The sequence below is a fragment of the Python bivittatus genome, unplaced genomic scaffold, assembly GCF_059951505.1.
Source record: "Python bivittatus isolate LINGU-HERP-01145 unplaced genomic scaffold, Pbiv_v1 ctg000330_np1212, whole genome shotgun sequence".
NCBI classification, from domain to species: domain Eukaryota; kingdom Metazoa; phylum Chordata; class Lepidosauria; order Squamata; family Pythonidae; genus Python; species Python bivittatus.
The window spans coordinates 54,304,973-54,321,704 of NW_028277058.1; the positions used below are offsets into that span (position 1 = coordinate 54,304,973).

The 16,732-nt window shown below is 39.0% G+C and overlaps 2 protein-coding genes across 2 annotated transcripts in view; one reads left to right on the forward strand and one right to left on the reverse strand.

Moving 5' to 3' along the window:
* The window catches only part of LOC103061869 (solute carrier organic anion transporter family member 1A2), a 36,198-nt gene extending 34,341 nt beyond the window's left edge, over nucleotides 1-1,857 (reverse strand). Inside the window, exon 1 of the mRNA XM_007420941.4 lies at nucleotides 1,754-1,857. The gene's annotated coding sequence lies outside the window, so the exon portion shown is untranslated. The remainder of the gene's footprint in view (nucleotides 1-1,753) is intronic.
* A 1,024-nt stretch (nucleotides 1,858-2,881) lies between these two features.
* Nucleotides 2,882-15,848, forward strand: IAPP (islet amyloid polypeptide). Its single transcript, XM_088141341.1, has 2 exons — nucleotides 2,882-2,961; nucleotides 15,343-15,848. Exons 1-2 carry the CDS (start codon nucleotides 2,882-2,884, stop codon nucleotides 15,512-15,514), a joined length of 252 nt encoding a protein of 83 aa, XP_087997467.1. The 3' UTR covers nucleotides 15,515-15,848.
* Nucleotides 15,849-16,732: the final 884 nt, after the last annotated feature.

The following is a 16,732-nucleotide window of genomic DNA, read 5'->3' on the forward strand; positions in this document are numbered from 1 at the left end:
CTAATGGTTGAGTAGAGGGGAAATAAGTAAGCATAGCTGTAAAAAAATTGATCCCAGTGCAACCAGCATTGCAATATCACATGTGTTGTTTCAGTCATCAAAAAATAGTTGTTCCCCATTTATTTACTTGCTTATTTACTTACTGTATTTATTAAGATTATCCTCTTATATATTAGCTGAAAAAAATGTAGCTTAATTTGGAGAAGGGTGGGTGCTAAACAAATGCTATAAACATGGTCTTCCCTGCCACCATAAGTGAGCAACTACTGTTTCATTCATTCATTCATTCATTCATTCATTCGTTCGTTCGTTCGTTCATTCATTCATTCATTCATTCATTCATTCATTCATTTTGCTCGCTCATCTTTGCTGCTAACCAAAATCTGTCATAATTATCTCTTGATTCCTGTTAGGCTCAGCCTTACTGTTTTGTTTTGCCTCGTGTTACCGAGAAAATGCCACTCTTATTAGCAGGACCATCAAATAAAACCTCATCGTGAACTCCCCCAAAGCAGTTTATAGAACAGCCACCCTGTCTTCCTTACTCTCCACAGCTGTTAGAACTGTATGGAAGGTGGAGAAGCTGAGAAATGAAGTCTCAGTGGGGAAAAACACAGAACCTGAAAAATAGCAACAAAGGTGGAAGGGCTAAATATCCTTGCATGCCCTGCAAATGCTATAAACGTGGTCTTCCCTGCCACCCTAAGTGACTGTTGAAAGAGAGATCCCTTGGCCCAAACCTTTGTAAATCTTAGGGGGAAATGACAAGATACCTGCACGTTCCCAGACATGTGTTTTTTTTTAAAAGCAAAGCAATGCTCATTGGGAAGAGGCTGCAATAAGAAAAGAAGGATTCGATTCCAAAGACAGTTCAGTGTTTGCTTATTTTTCAGATGTCAAGTTTGAAAAACACTGCTGCAAAAGAATGTCCCACCCCATGGAGTAAAGTGGTGCATGTCTAACTTTACATTATGTTTCTAATGTAAAATTCACTTTGAAAAGAACAAAAAAGACTCATCCACTGGAGATCCAGTAGATCTAACTGGCATCACAGATCATATCCAGTAGATGCCCCTGAGCCAACCCACTCATCATGTTCCCTGCAAAATTCCAGCCTTTATTTGTCTACCTCCTATCTATGCCCCTTTCCCATCCAAAGTATGATGATAAGCAGGCTGTCTGGATGATATGAGCATCAATAAGTTGTCACTGCCTTATTACTTTCTGGTTCTAATTAGTCATTTCCTTTAGTATCTCAGCATTCTCTAAAATTTTCTGGAATTTCAGAAACAGAAACACACATGTTTCCTGAAATGATGGTTGCCACAGGATGACACCAGTCCTGCCCTTTTCTAGGATATGCTATTCCATCTGTAATGGTCTGTGGGAATGACCTTGGGAGACAGGAGGGAGAGCTGCAGACAGGACAATCGGCATGTAAATGATATCTCAGTCCACAAAAGGAGACGAGGCATGGGAAGCGTTTCCGAAGGGACCCTCCCTAGTTTTCCGGAGAGTAAAAGGAGAGGAGAGGAGAGGAGAAATATTTTCAGTCTTGCAAGATTCTGTTAATGTACCCTTACACTAAAGATAGAGTTAGTACTCATAAGTGTGCTTCTTGCCTGGATGACCTCGAAGGGCTAACACCCTGCCCTTCCTCTGGCTTTTGGGCTGTATGGATGTTGCTTTGACTCTCCAACAGCTGCTAAACATTCTGTGATTTCTTAGCAAGCTTAAAGGCTACAGAACTCACCTTCTGATTTCCCTCCCTCCATGTTCTTCGCAGTTTTGCAAATGTGTTTCCCTTCAACGGCCTCTCTCTTATTTCTCCATCTCCATTTTGGCTTTCTAACTCGGCCCTCAGCAGCTGCATTTGCTTTCAGGAAGGAGTTATACTTCCTTGGGAACAACTTTAGTTGGGTTGGCAGCTTATCAGAACATTTTGTGATCTTCCCAAATGTTCCCTCGATTCACTTTTCGGCAACTCTGACTCTCTCGTTCCTTCCTCTTCCTTGGAAATTCCTAAAAATCCTGTTTTGTTCTTTCACTTAGCTTACCATTAACACCTGCAGGAACAATTCACTCAGGATCTTATTCAAATGTGGTTTTTGTTCTGGCATAATTGATTAGTGCATCACTTCATCAGGGCACCTGAAATGGGCTCATTTGAAGTTTAGTGATGAGCAAAGGCAGTGCTGTGCTTCCATCCTCTGGTTTCTGCTTTTTACTCAGGCATTTCTCTCTAGAGGGACAGAAGTTAATGATAGAATTGTTCTCTCACTCTCACGCACATAGACACACACTCACTCTCTCTTTGCTGCCTGATGTCAGAGCTGAACAAAGTATGAGGGGTATATAAGAGCAGCATTGCCTGCCAGCCAGAAAGGTAGCAACGAAGACCCTTGGATTAGAAGAGTGAATTCGTCCTGCCCTCATTCTTCTGCTGCAGGACCTTCACTTCTCCCTCCAGGTAAATCAGCTTCAGGTTGAGGCATGGGGAAGAGAATGTTTGTCTGCCTTGTGATTCTTCAGAAGGATAATCCATAGATCAACAGGAGAGGAATGGGGCTGGACATGATGAACAAAGCAACATCTCTCCAGCCAGATCAGAGCACAGTTGCCCTTCTGTTTTACTTTTCTTTGCGTACATTCATAAAATCAGAGAGGAAAACTGAAGGGTTAAAGTTAGGGTTGGCTTGGGCTTGGGTTAGCCCTCCGACAGAATAGCCATCACGGCTTTTAGCTAGCAAAACTTGTCATCCGGTGCGAAAAGAATAATGGAAAATTGATATTGGGATGTATGTGTTTGTGTTTGTAATTTGTTAACTTGGTTTTTATTCTTCTTTCCTTTGTCTTTCTTTCGAAAGCAGCCAAAAGAGAAATGTGCAGCCTCAAAGGACCTTTTCTTTTCATCATCTTGTCTCTTACTTTAAATTCCCTGGAAGCAACGCCGGTTGAGAGGTCAGTAACCTTAAAGCATACCCTTCCTCCTCCTCCTCCTCCTCCTCCTCCTCCTCCTCCTCCTCCTCCTCCTCTTCCCCTAAGAAACCGAATTTTTTGTGTTGTATGGTTGCACAAATCACTGCTTACTATTGTGTTGCCAAAGGCACTGGCAAGGCAGTTAGGCTGGTAATAAAGAAGGAAGGGGAGGTGAGAAGAATTAAAATGGAAATTTGCTGTTTGTTCTCATTTAAAGACTACTTTCTTTGGCTTTATCTTATGGGATGCCCACAGACAAAAGTAGGTCTGATGGTAATCTGCAGCTCACGAGAACTTATGCCTTTTAATAACATTTATTGGACAGAAAAGGTGCCCCCAAACTCCTAATTTTTTGGCCACTATAAACTAACACAGTTGTCACATAATATCATTAATGGATAGGTCTCCTTCTTTCTGGATTATAGATATGCAGCTAACAAAACCCTCACTGTTTTCTGAGATACTAATTTATTAATAAGGTTTTTTAAAGTAACTTTTAAAACAAAAGTTTAGGAGCAAATGGATTCTGGGTCAGTTTTAAAAACTGAATTATCTTTTATGTTGATTCTAGTTGAAATATATCTTAAAGATTGTACTGTACTACAAGGAATGGCAATGTATATTTTTGGAAGTCTTTATTGGCCGCAGTATTACTTCCTTCAACTTTACCTATTGAATGGTTAGCAGTATTTCTGTCTTCCCTGCTGTCTGTTCTATAAAAAGGGTATTGTGTTTAGTAAGAAGAATGAATGTCTTTAGACCCATAAAAACTTGGTCACACAATGTCTAATTTCCCCTTTACATCCCATATTCATCTGAATTAGAATCTAGCTGTTCCCACAGCCATTTTAAACAATTAGAAAGGGAAAGTTGTTAGAGACGGAATCATATTTGTAGGCAGGTAAAATATCAGAAAAGTCATCAATACTGGCTTCAGATTTTTGACACAGTGCATTTGATTGGTAGAAGGTTCATTTTGAGTAGAAACTCTTCATTATGTTGAGAAAGTTAAAACAAAGCATTAAATAATTGGCTTCTTTCCCCTTATGCTAAAACATCCCCCACCCGCAGTTCTTATTCTCAGTAAAAGTGCCAAAAAGCTTGGAAATTTCCAAGTAACCCCACCCTTATTCTCATGTGAGAATCATACATTCTCATGAAAAATCAATTATATATCCCACCTATGTAATTTGCTGATACTCACATATGGTTCTCAGTCCACTGGCATGGACTCTCATGAGAATGAGAATTCCCTCCCTCTTTTTAAAACGGAATTTAAATTGCTGAAAAATGGCAGTTTAAAGACATTGGGAACAATAAATAGATTAATAATAGAGCTAGCCCTTAAAGAAGCTTGATCTCTACTAATTTTGATAATTTTAGCTAAATTTAGTTAATCATAGGAGATAAAAAATAGATTCTGACTGTATCAGAAGATGGTAGCATAAAATAAATACTTAACCAAACATAAATGGATGCAAATTTTTCATAGTGACCCCTTTGGATTTCAGAAAACTTTCTGAAGGCTGAGAAAATCTTTCTCTGAATCATAGAAAAAAACATTATCAGCAAATACAACCCACAGCAGGGAATCTGCATTTAATCATTACAGATCCCATAATCCTGAGTGAGTGTGTTGGGAGCTGAATTTGATCTGATAAGCTCCAGATTTCCCATCCTGATTTAAATATCACATAGCTAGATGTATTCCATAACAGATTCCTAGGTTTCCAAAACTCTGTGTAGGCTTCTTTTGTATAAATCAGCTACCTATTCAAAGCATATTCAAAGCCACCTTTTGATTTATTGGTTTTCTTATAGTAATTATTTGATTTATACCCTGCCTTTCTTTCTCATGATGTTCAAGGTAGGACGGCTCCAAAAATACTTAAACAAAAGGGAAATAGCTTCTGCTGATCTTAAATACATGCTGTGATCTCTGTACTGACATCAGACATCAGAATGCAAGAACATAATTATTGCACTTACATGATGATGTCACTGCATACATCAGCATTTCAGTATCACTGTGGTTTGCTACAGATGCTACTGGCATGGCCCAAGAGGTATTTTCTCCTTCCCTTCATCTTGTTATATCTGGAGAATGGAAACTGACAGTCTTCCAGATCACAGCATTTCACTCTTGCTCAGCAGTTAAACAAAATGAATGCGTTTTGGGAATGTGCTACCATCTCTGCACCAAACTTGACTGCAAGGTTCTCCTAGGTGCCATCCAGAGAGGTGAACTCTGATTCCCAGAATTCTCAGCAATGGCCATGCTGGCTGGGGAATTCTGGGAGCTGAAATCCATCCATGGAAGGTTCCTAGGTTAGGGAAGGCTGCTGTACTATTTTAAACTGAATGCAACATTTTCAAGTGGAAGAATCATTTTGTCTCTCACCCAGGGTTAATTCAGAGTATCTATGGGAGTTAAGTTGAGAGCCAGAATTCTCAGAACAGAGATGTCAGTTATGTCAACAACCCACAGTTGTCCAGCTTCAAGACTGGGAAGGACAGAGCAAAAATTCCCTAAGTCAGTGGAAGAGATGGGAGAAAGAAATGCTGGAATTAAACTACAGGGGTATGAAATTATACCTTCATGTTGACCAAAGGCAATCTCATCAGCTTTGAAGTCCTATATCCCAAAAACTTTTCACTATCTCTGGTGAGGCCAGAAAACTTCTCCCTGCTAATTTTCTACATGGAGGAGCACTTTTTGCTTTAGACAGATGATCGAGACACAGAAATAAAAAATACAGACAGTACAGCATTCTGGATGCATTTACATAATAGGCTTAACCTGGAGATTGAATTAACCTATTTCCTTGGTTTGAGTAACCCCTTGAACTTTGAAAATGGGCTGGTCCCATTTGTACCTGCACACACACACACACACACCACCACCACCACCACCATCACCACCATTAAAACTAACCAAGCTTAGAATATTGTGCAGATACAGCTGATAGGCTTGCTACTGTAATTGTGTTGTGTGAATGGGGCCCATGTAATTCTGCTGATTGTTTTCCTAAGACACTCTTATATTTTTTTTCAGAAAAATTCATTGCTGTTGCTATTACTATTGCTGCATTAATAATTAATCAACAATTAGTCATCAATTATTATTAATTAATAAACAAAAGAACAATTAATAATTAATAAACAAAATATATGTTTACAACATTAATAACATGATACCATTTTTAAAAAATAGACTGGAGAAATATTTCATAAGTAAAGCACCTCTTTCTAATTTGCCAGATTGTTTGGACATCCTTTCTCCCTTTTGTTGGAGAAGAAAAAAGGAATTTCTAATTCAAATATTAACAAATACAGCCCTCTATTGCTACCAATTAGACATAGTTTTGTCCTTCCAGGGTTGTATAATACTTTGATTGGCCATTCCCCATGTACAAAGTTCATAGATAGATTCCACTCGTGGGGATAGAGTACTCTGACAGTGAAGTTAAACAATATAACATGATCTTTTAAGCTACAAAACTAGCCAGTGATAATAATTTATTAAGACTAAAATAATACAAAGAAAATATTCAGTATATGTGTATATGTATGTGTGTGTATTTGTATACACACATACACACATACACACACACATACAATTACCTCTATATGGATAGAGATGTGTCTGCAAAATATCAGTAATGTTTACAATATACCTGAAAAATCAATCAGTGTAATTATTCCCGTGCCATAGATATAAAATTAAAGCTTTGAACTGGCATCTGAACTGGCATCTTCTGAGACTCAATGTTCTGAAAATGAAATAATGGAAAGAAATGAGACATCAGAACAAAGATATTATTCTGAGTGTAGAATGGGGTGGGGGGCACCCATATTGCCCAACAATACAAGCAAAAAAGATCTGGGTGTCTTGGTGGATTCCAAACAGAACATAAGCCAATAGTGTAAGCAAATTCAATCCTAGTCTGCATCAACAAATATGTAGTGTCATGACAAAATAAGTTCTTCTCTCAATTCTGCAATGGTCAAACTACACCTAGAACAGTGATGGTGAACCTTTTGGGCTCAGCGTGTCAAAAATTTGGAAAATGCCTAACTTGACTTTGCTGGCGTGTCATCACCTCCCAACAAAAGAGAAACAATTCTTTACATATTCATTTATTTTTTAAAAATGCAGTCCAATAATGTGTGGTGCTATGTATTATATAAAGAAATATCAAATAAGTACAAAAATGAAATACAAGTAAAACAAACTCAGTTTCTTTGGTAACTCAAATAGTGAAAATAGTTGTTGGGTGTTGGTGAATGCTGGCGTGTCACCCAAAACATCGTGGTGTGTCACCTTTGACACATGTGTCATAGGTTCACTATCACTGACCTAGAATATTGTGTTTGGTGCTGGGCAAATTTTCGGAAGGGCATTCACAAATTGGACAATGTCCAGAGAAGAGCAACCAAGATGATCAAGGGCCTGGAACAAAATGTACAAGGAATAGTTGGAGGTATTAGGCATATGTAGCCTGGAGAAGAGAAGACTGCAGGGAGACATGATAGCTGTTTTCAAGTATCTGAAGGACTATCATGTAGAAGACAAAGCTGAAGTGTTTAGTTTTCCAGGACAAGAAACAATAGGTTTCAACTACAAGGGAGTAGATTTCAGTTGGACATCAGGAAAAACTTCCTAACAGTAAGAGCTGTTTTTTTGTTTTTGTTTTTTATGAGATGGTAGACTCTTTCACTCAACTTAGTGGCTTATGGTCTTTTCCAACTTGATGATGTTACAAATTATGCTGGCTAGGAACCCAGGAGGTTCTAATTCTCCTTGGTCTGAAAGGCAGCAGCCTGCCCTAAAGAGCCTATAATTCTAGTGCAGTTCTAGTGCCCATATTAGTAACATTTTCATTAATCATCTCCAAAAGATGAGCTTGGCAATTTTACCAAGGAAGGCCTTTCTTTAAACAAGGCAGATTTTTAGGCTAAGGCATTTTATACCATGGGAGGTAGCACTGGCCATTGGTTTCGCTGACTTGCTAGACTTTATCATTTTAGCTTGTCCTTGTTTATAATTCTCCAGATAGGTTAGGGTTCAGTTCTGCACATCCCAGTTTTAAAAAAGACATCGATAAACTGGAGCGAGTCCAGAGAAAGACTACCAAGATGATGAAAGGACTGGAAACCAACTCCTACGAGGAATGGTTAAAATACCTAGGTATGATTAGCTGGCAGAAGAGAAGGTTGAGAAGGGATATGATAGTTATCTTCAAATATATCTGAAGGGCTGTGACACTGTAGAGGGTTCAGACTTATTCTCACTTGCTCCACAGGGTCAGACCAGAACTAATGGGATGAACCTTCAGGGATGTAGATACAGATTAGATATTAGGAAGAACTTCTTGACTGTAAGAACTATCAATTACCATATGGGAAGCAGTTTCTTCCCCTTTCAAATAGAGGCTGGATAGTAATCTATTACGGATGATTCAGTGAATCCTGCGGTATGCAGGGTCTTGGACGTGATGACCTTCTAGATCCCACCCAACTCTATGATTCTGTAATTCTATGATGGCAATGAGCCATTCCCCAAATCAAAGGCTCTCATCAGTTGCTCAGGAACAGAGGGAGAGACCTAAATCCTGACTTGTCCTGCTTGAGGGCTTTTGAGGAACATTTAATGGTGGATCATCATGGAAAGCAGAATTCTGATGGATTAGATTGTTCCAGCAAGGCTCTGATATTCTTAGGAATTATGAGGCCTCAGAATGCATAGGGACAATTGGAATATATTTTATATCACACCTCCAGCTGCAGTTTCATGAACAAAGAACAATGCATTCATTGTGAAATTCTGGCATGCAGAAGTGATATTTATATCACCTTGATCCCGACTAGAATCCAACAATATGTACCATTACTGTAATCATTTCACTAATTACTAAAGTGACGCAACCTATTAAATCATTCTGTCACCCTGCTGTAGAGTATGCTTTCTATTAATAGCCCAATAGCTTGTGTGAACCTTGTGTGATACTCAGAAGAGGTCCTTCATCTGTGTGGCCCAGGACAGCTTTGATTTATCAAAGTTGTGGCTCAGCTGGCAATTCCATGCTTGTTCACTGGGACAACTCTCAACAGCCACACGTGGGCAAGGAAAAGTTTGAACAGAGCCTGAGAAATCTGTAGATAAATTTCTACCAGCTGCAGGAAAATAGACAATAGCAAGTAACTGTCATTCTAATACTTCTCATTCTATCAGCAAGTTCTCTAAATAGTCTTTAAAAGCTCATCTGAAGCTAAACATTGAGTCACTGTTGCCACTTAGTGACTTAACGATAGTATAATTTCCCCTTTTTGGCTGTATCCCAAAACTGCTGCTTTGAGAAATCAAATCTAAGTTCTTTTGTACATTCGCTGCTTGCATGATTAACACAGATCCTTTTATAGCAACCTTCCACACACTTGCGGGCCTCTGCACTGGTTGGGTCTATAACACCCACGAATCTTAGTCAATGTGGCCTTCATTCCAACTGGGAATTCAAAAAGTTACACTCCCAACACAACTGGGATACACCAGTTAGGAAAGGTTGTTCATGCAATGCCTTCTTGTGTCTTGTGTTCTGATTGATCAAACTTTTTTGAGCCCTGCAAATAAAAGAACTAGTTTTACTTCCAATTGGCTATTTAAAAATGTCTGCTCTGAAATCCTCCACATGCCTTGTACAGATCTCTGCAATGAAATTCTGCATGTTCTAAAGAAATGTGCTTCTTTCTCTTGTCTCTGCTTATTGACTGGGCTGGCACAACCTGTGAAATCCTAATTCTGAGCGAGCAAAGCACACCTATTTTGTTATACAGCACCCTCTGCCCCAATTAATAGACCCATCTGCTAAGACAGCCTCATTTTAGCCTAGTCTAGATTGTTGTGTGAAGCCAATTACTGAGCATGGGCATCTGTAGGAAGGGGGAAAAAATGATAAAATGTGACTTGGGCCTTCATGAGGATAAGTCCAACCCTTACACATTTGCAGGTGACATTGTGATGCAAGTACGAAAGGGTGGAGCTCAACTTGGTTCTCAAATTGTGGAATCACTGTGGTTGGGAACAAGTGTCTATGCCTCGGAGTATCCAACTCCCTCCTTTGCACTCTCTTTAAGGTCCTCCTGTATGGCTTACGCCCGTCTCCCCATCTCCGTTAATCAGGACTGATTTTCAGTTTAGACTATAAATAATGGCTGAATTCAATTGGCAATAAGAAGTGGCAACCTTCTCCAGATATAAATAACTCCTTTTGGCAGATTTCATTCCCCACAACTCACGGTTAACTTAGTAATGTAAAGATCTAGATTTGAGTTATACTATTCAGAGGTGTTCTGCAAGGTGTCACCAAAAAGGTGTTCTGCAAGGTGTTTTTTATGTGCATCCCATAGTACTCTCTCTCTTAAATGACCCCAGCTGGGTTCAAATGAACAGTTGTAAACAGAGTCTCTTGTTTGTGAGATGGGCGGTCATATAAATTTGATGAATAAATAAATAGAAGAGAACATATGTAGCTCCGGGTTGAACTGCGGAGTCCCCCCACACTCACTTGCACTGATGATGTTACCTAGTTGGATAGTGAAACATCTGCAATCAAACAACCAAGCTCAGAGAGCACCAAGGACTCCACAGAATAAATAAATTAAATAAATAGTTACTTCTGCCAAGTGAGCCATGGTATATTCCATGAGACCAATTCTCTAGGTTTGAACCACTAACTAGGCTGTATCACAAACTAACTACGACACACTTAGTGTGTGTTGGCACAACACATTAAGCTAAAATGCAGTTGCCAATTTGTGGTGAACAAAACCACAGTCTTTTTAAAGAAACCAGATAGTCAACTTTTTAAATTACCATTTAGCAGATACTTGGACCAACAGTTTTATCCTTTGTCCAAAAACCAGAGCTTTTTTCCATTTAATTAAATATGCAGAAGGCATTCTAACGTGGCATCAAATGGGAAACTTTAAAGATTGTGAAAGAGAATAAACATTAGAACAGCAGCCAAGCATGAAAAATTATTTGTGTACTCAGTGATGCTAATCTTTTGATTCCACTCATTCTGCTGATGGCCGGAGGGGCGGGGTGGGGATCGATTGGCAAATCAAGTACTGCAATCTATATTTTTGTGTTTTATAAGCCTTATGCTGACTGAGAATCCTGAAAATTGAAATCCCAACACTTCCAGAACTCCCCAGGTTAAAGATGAATGCTTTTAGATACTGAAATAAAACTGCAAAATTGTAATCAAGTCAATAAAATCTGCCAGAGAAGTACTTTGTTCTCACACACTGAGAAGGAAGTACCAAGAAGTTTATAAAAGGTATTTTCTTCATTAATCAAGATTACATCTTTCAATTGGTCTGCTGTCAAAACTCTGTCAATAAAATGCTTTTATTTAATCCAGGCAAAGTCTGCCTGAGATGGAACTTACGTCTCCTGATTTAAAGAATTTTCACATGTATCCACACTGTAAACAAAAAAATTATCATCCACAAATATGAATAAGATTGGCCTGTGTCTGGAACAAAGTGGAAAATCTTTATTTACAGTAGCTTTAATACAACAGTGATATTGGTTTCACAAATTGAGTTTCATAATTTGCTCACCTCTTCACCTTCACGAAGAAAAACAGCATGTGTTTTTCACGCAAGCTTCTGTCATCTTGATGGAATTCCATCAGGTTCCTGAGGCCTTTCCACACCTTTTACCATTGTGCTGCCTACACAGTTATAGGATCCTTTTGAAGATTGCTCCCTCATGGATAATTTTCAAGAGATGATTGGTCTATCAAGTATGTTAGCAGAAAAAGAAGGCAATCTTATACTTTGGTGGAATGGAGAACTCTCTAATTCTTGTCTGTCAGTGCTGGATATCAGGCCAATTTATACCTGAAGAAAAGTCATACTGGATTTTCACAATATAGACATATTTGCTTTATGAGCTCTAATTGATAACATTTTATACATGTGTATAGTTTTTTCCCAGCTGATACAATTAATTATTTCAAAATTCTCCAAACTCTCACTCAGTACAAATCAGCGTGCCATTTAATAACTTGATACTGTCATTTAACTTCACATCTACTCTGATGGCGAGTTCTTTTTGATAAAAGGTAGCTATTCTTCTATGATTTATTTGGTTCCAATAGCCTTTTGAGTGTCTGAAAGTAAAAGAAAGAATATGACTCAGTGTACTTTTCAGAATCTTATAGATTTGCCCCAACTATGTCAGATAAACCATTTAGATCTACCATGATCTTGAAAGATAGAATGTTCATTTGAAAGAACCCCAAACAGATATAGCTCCCCAAATTGTCCCATAACTGTTGAAGCATTAATATAGAGGTGAGCAACCTGAGTCTCAGAGTTTCACAGGCTCCCCAAAATGTAAGAATGTCCCCCAAAAGCTCTTGCAAAATTGCCACCAAAGATTAATTTTGAATGGGATCATGGTTATTCAAACTATGGGGTGAAATTGCATGAATTGTATTTAATTCATTACATAATATAATTGCGTCATTAAATACATCAGTGATATTACATTATTTAAAATGATTTTAGATTAAGTATTTTAAAGATATAAAATCTTATGTTTCCTCTAATATAAACTAAAATTATATTCAAATAAAATAACAATTAAATAGAATTAATTTGTCCAGCCCTACATATTTGTTTTGGAATGTAGCCTCCAGCTGCCAACCCAAGGCCTAGTGTCCTGTCAACCCCCCCAAAACTGGACAAGCACTAAGAGTCTTACTAAGCTGTACTGCACTTAATTACACCACTTAGAAAGTTTAGGTTATATACTTTAAGTTATATTCCATCATGCATTTAAAATAACCAGTAATGATCAGAGCAGGGGGGTCTTCAGGGGGAGATCACAGTGTGATTGAAGACCCACCCTTTTTGACTGTGTGGTGATGGCCACTTTCTTGACTATTTGACACACACTTCCTTACAGACACCCCTAGATCAGAGCTGTATAGATGTCACATTCTAGTGATCAAGGAAGAAATAGTGAAGAAAGACTCCACATCAAAAAGATCTGTCCGTACATGTGAATACATACATAAATGGAAAAACCCTCCAGATAGCACTCAAATCCAGATTTTCCATGAAGTCTTCCTTATCAACCAGATCTGGAAGGAAGGTTTGGGATTTTGTATAGCTGCAAAATACAGAAACTCACCCTAATATTGGGTTCTTACTTTCAATATTGATTAAGAAGACAATGGTAATTACCTCTTTAGAAGTAAACCTAGAACAAAGAGGTATTCTCTGTAGCTAACCAGATATGCCCATCCCAAGTATTACATTCTGATTCTCTCGTGATCTACTGTTACCCCCAAAAAACCCAATTCTGCAAGCATTCCATGGCCACTGAGTTCACTATTAGGGGTACAACAGAGATGGAGAACGTTAGACCTATGGGCCTAATCCAGCCAGAACCACCCCTTTTTCAAAGTTCCAACTCTTCTCCTGTCCTCTTCCCACCAGTCCCAACTATAAGAATCGAACAGCTACAAATATGGCTGTAACAGTCACTAAATGCCTTTTGTCAAGGAGCATTAGAAGGACCATAGGTGAAGTGACCCATTGTCTCCCTCAGAGAACACCAAACAGCCCAGAACATTGAAAACCACATTTTCAGCACAAAGAAACAAAGCATGGCTTGTTTCACTTATCCTACTTCTGTTCCAGACAAGGGAGATCTCAGCAATGCCATCCGAAGCTTGAGGTCAAATCTGGCTTTGACGCTGATTCGGTTCCTCACCCTGCTATGTAGGATTGGGAGCATCATTGTTTGCTTTTCCAAAACCCTATGAAATGAAATTTCTGTATGTCAGACTGTACATCATATCAATAAAAATAAGACCATTCCTGCCCTTAAGCTTACAATCTAAAACATATGACACAAGAGAAAAAAAGAAATGAAGGAACACAGGGCGCCATTCTTAGTAAAATAATAATGTTTATGATGACTAACTAGAACAGAAACCATTGGTTTCCGTTCTAGTTAGTCATCATACAAATTACTAAGCAGAACCTCTGGCTCATGGACCAAATCCAACCCATTTTTTTTGCTCCTTCTCCAAAACTCTGTGGTCTTCCAAAACCCTCTTTCCCCCATTACTGGTTAGCATCATGGAGTGACTGCAGTTGGAGCCCATGAAATTTACCCAATTTCATTTTCACTCTGTTGCAACTTTCTACAAGCAGCTGAGGGAAATCCAGGGAAGCAGAATGGAATAGCATTCTGCATATGATCTGAACTCAAAAAATAGCAAGGAATCATTCAGTACAGAAGTTTCATTTGTCCATTAAAAAAAATGTGAATCTTAAAAGTATAATCTGCTTCTAGCCATAGCTTGGGGATCTGGGTTTTCTTTAATTGGATATCAGTTCTACTTTTACCATTCCAGACACACTCTTACTTGGATGTTAAGCAGGTTAAGGCCTTCTTAGCCTTGGACTGGGAGACCTCCTTGGCACACCAGATGGTGTATTGCAAATGGGAACTGTAGTTCTGTGTTAGAATACATGCATCTGGATGGAGGAAGCCCCAGGTTTAACTCCAGGCTTCTCCAATTAGACCTTCTAATTATGGGATTATGGGAGGATGCTACCAGTCAAAGTAGTCAACACTGAACTAGATGGATATGTTTTCTGACCAACAGAACATGATCTCTTACTTTCCTCAAACACACATTAGCAATTCCTTATGCAATTAAAGTTCTAACTGAATCTTTCTCTATGTGGCACATGCCAAATATGCCAAAATTGCAGGGGTAGTGTCAATACATATAAACACACAAAATTAGGATGGAAAGATGTACACACATTTTAAAAATTCACACCCTGGATTCAAATAGACCTAATGGTGCAATGCTTTGGTTTCCAGACCTTTTTCTAATGCATTTTAAGGACAATTACCCTTTTCCAAGGTTGATACACACAATTTTAAACCTTAATCCCTATATATCTTTAAATATTTATATTACATACAGTCATACACACACGCACATGCAAATTGTTAAACAGCCATATTGAATTTAATGTTTTAATTTGCATACACAATTAGAACAAGGATGAGAATACATAATAAATCTATAGCATTCTGAAAAGTAAACTATCCAAGAAACTCTCTCTCTATCCAGAATTTCTTCCAGGGGGTTTACACCCTTGTTGCCTGCAAAAATCCTGAAAATATTTACAAGAATATATATAAGGCATTTCTTCGAAGTATACATTGAAAATAGCCTGTTGTGTGTGTTGTGAAATGGCTGAGGAAATGTGGTCATCTTGGTGTGTTTCTCTCTATTTGCTTTTAACTACCTCCAGCCACCATCTGGACAAACGGAAATGCAATACCGCTACGTGTGTGACACAACGCTTGGCAGACTTCCTGGTCCGGTCCAGCAACACCATCGGTGCCATCTATTCACCCACCAATGTAGGATCCAACACTTACGGGAAGAGAGGCAGAGAACCTCCCAACTATCTACAGCTTTAAGAATACAAGTTGGCAACGGTTGCAGCTCTCGCTAGAAATTCCTCTTCCTGCCTCTGGTTCTCATGTACAAAGTCCTGGTCCTCTTAGTTTTCCATACTAGTTCATTTTGTTTCAGCAAGGCAGCCATTGTGGCCAGGAGCTTGACGATTGGGTTGTCTCGGTGACCGCTTTGATCACTGGGCTACCTGCTTATTTTTCATGGTGCCTTGTTTTCCCTGTGTGTATTTGATGGATGTGATTTCCATGGATTTGTCACACTGCTTTGCTGGAAGATGATTTGCAAAGGGGGTCCCTGTGGGTGCTGCTCGATCCGTTGTCAACATACTTGTGAAATCCCTCTGTTCAAATAAAAAAGGGGGGAAAGATAAATAAATCTCATGAAACCCATGCCACACGAAATCTGAACATGTGAATGAGCTGATAGTATTTGGTTTTTCTTTTTCTTTCTTTTTAATTAAAAGGTTTAAAAGACAAAGTGTGAGAGGTGTATGTCTTCGCAATATTATCTGATGGGGAGGGGTCAGCCTGACTCACACCAGCTGATATATAAATAATTATGTATTTATTGATAGATTTCCTTTTCCTCCAGGAACTCAAGGTGATATACAGTACATAGTACTCCTTCTTCCGGGTTTCCTCACAATGACAAACTTTGTGTGGTAGGTTGGGCTGAGAGCTGGGAGAGAATGACCAGCCCAAAGTCACCCAGTGAGCTTTGGTGGCTCAGAGTGGGCTTGAACATGGGTCCCTGTTCCTAGTCTAGCACTATACCAATACACTACCCTGGCTCCTTGGCTGGGAGAGAATGACTGGCCTAGAGTCCCTCATGGCTGAGGAAGGACCAGAATCTGGGTCTCCCAGTCCTAGTCCAGCACCCTCACCACTACCCCACACTGGTTCTGGAGCTCAGAGTGGACTAGAACCTGGGTCTCCCTGATCCTAGTCCAAAATCTCAACCACTACTCCATACAGTAGAGAGCTTGTTCTCCAGAGTTAACCCTGTCAGTGTTTCCTAACCCAAGCAATTTCCAGATGTGCGGATTTCAACTCTCAGAAATCTAAGAGTTGAAATCCACACGTCTGAAAATTGATCAGGTTGGAAAACACTGGGCTTTGTAATCCAAACAGTATCATCCATGCTAAAAAAAAAAGCCTTGGTTAACTAAATGCTGATGATTTCTTTAAAAAAAAAAAACTTTAAGGGGTAAGGGATGATTC

Bases quoted from the DNA above. Each gene is read 5' to 3' on its own strand.
- IAPP (XM_088141341.1), top strand. From the start codon at position 2,882: ATGTGCAGCCTCAAAGGACCTTTTCTTTTCATCATCTTGTCTCTTACT. The intron at 2,962-15,342 runs GTCAGTAACCTT...AACTACCTCCAG, and splicing joins GAAGCAACGCCGGTTGAGAG to CCACCATCTGGACAAACGGA.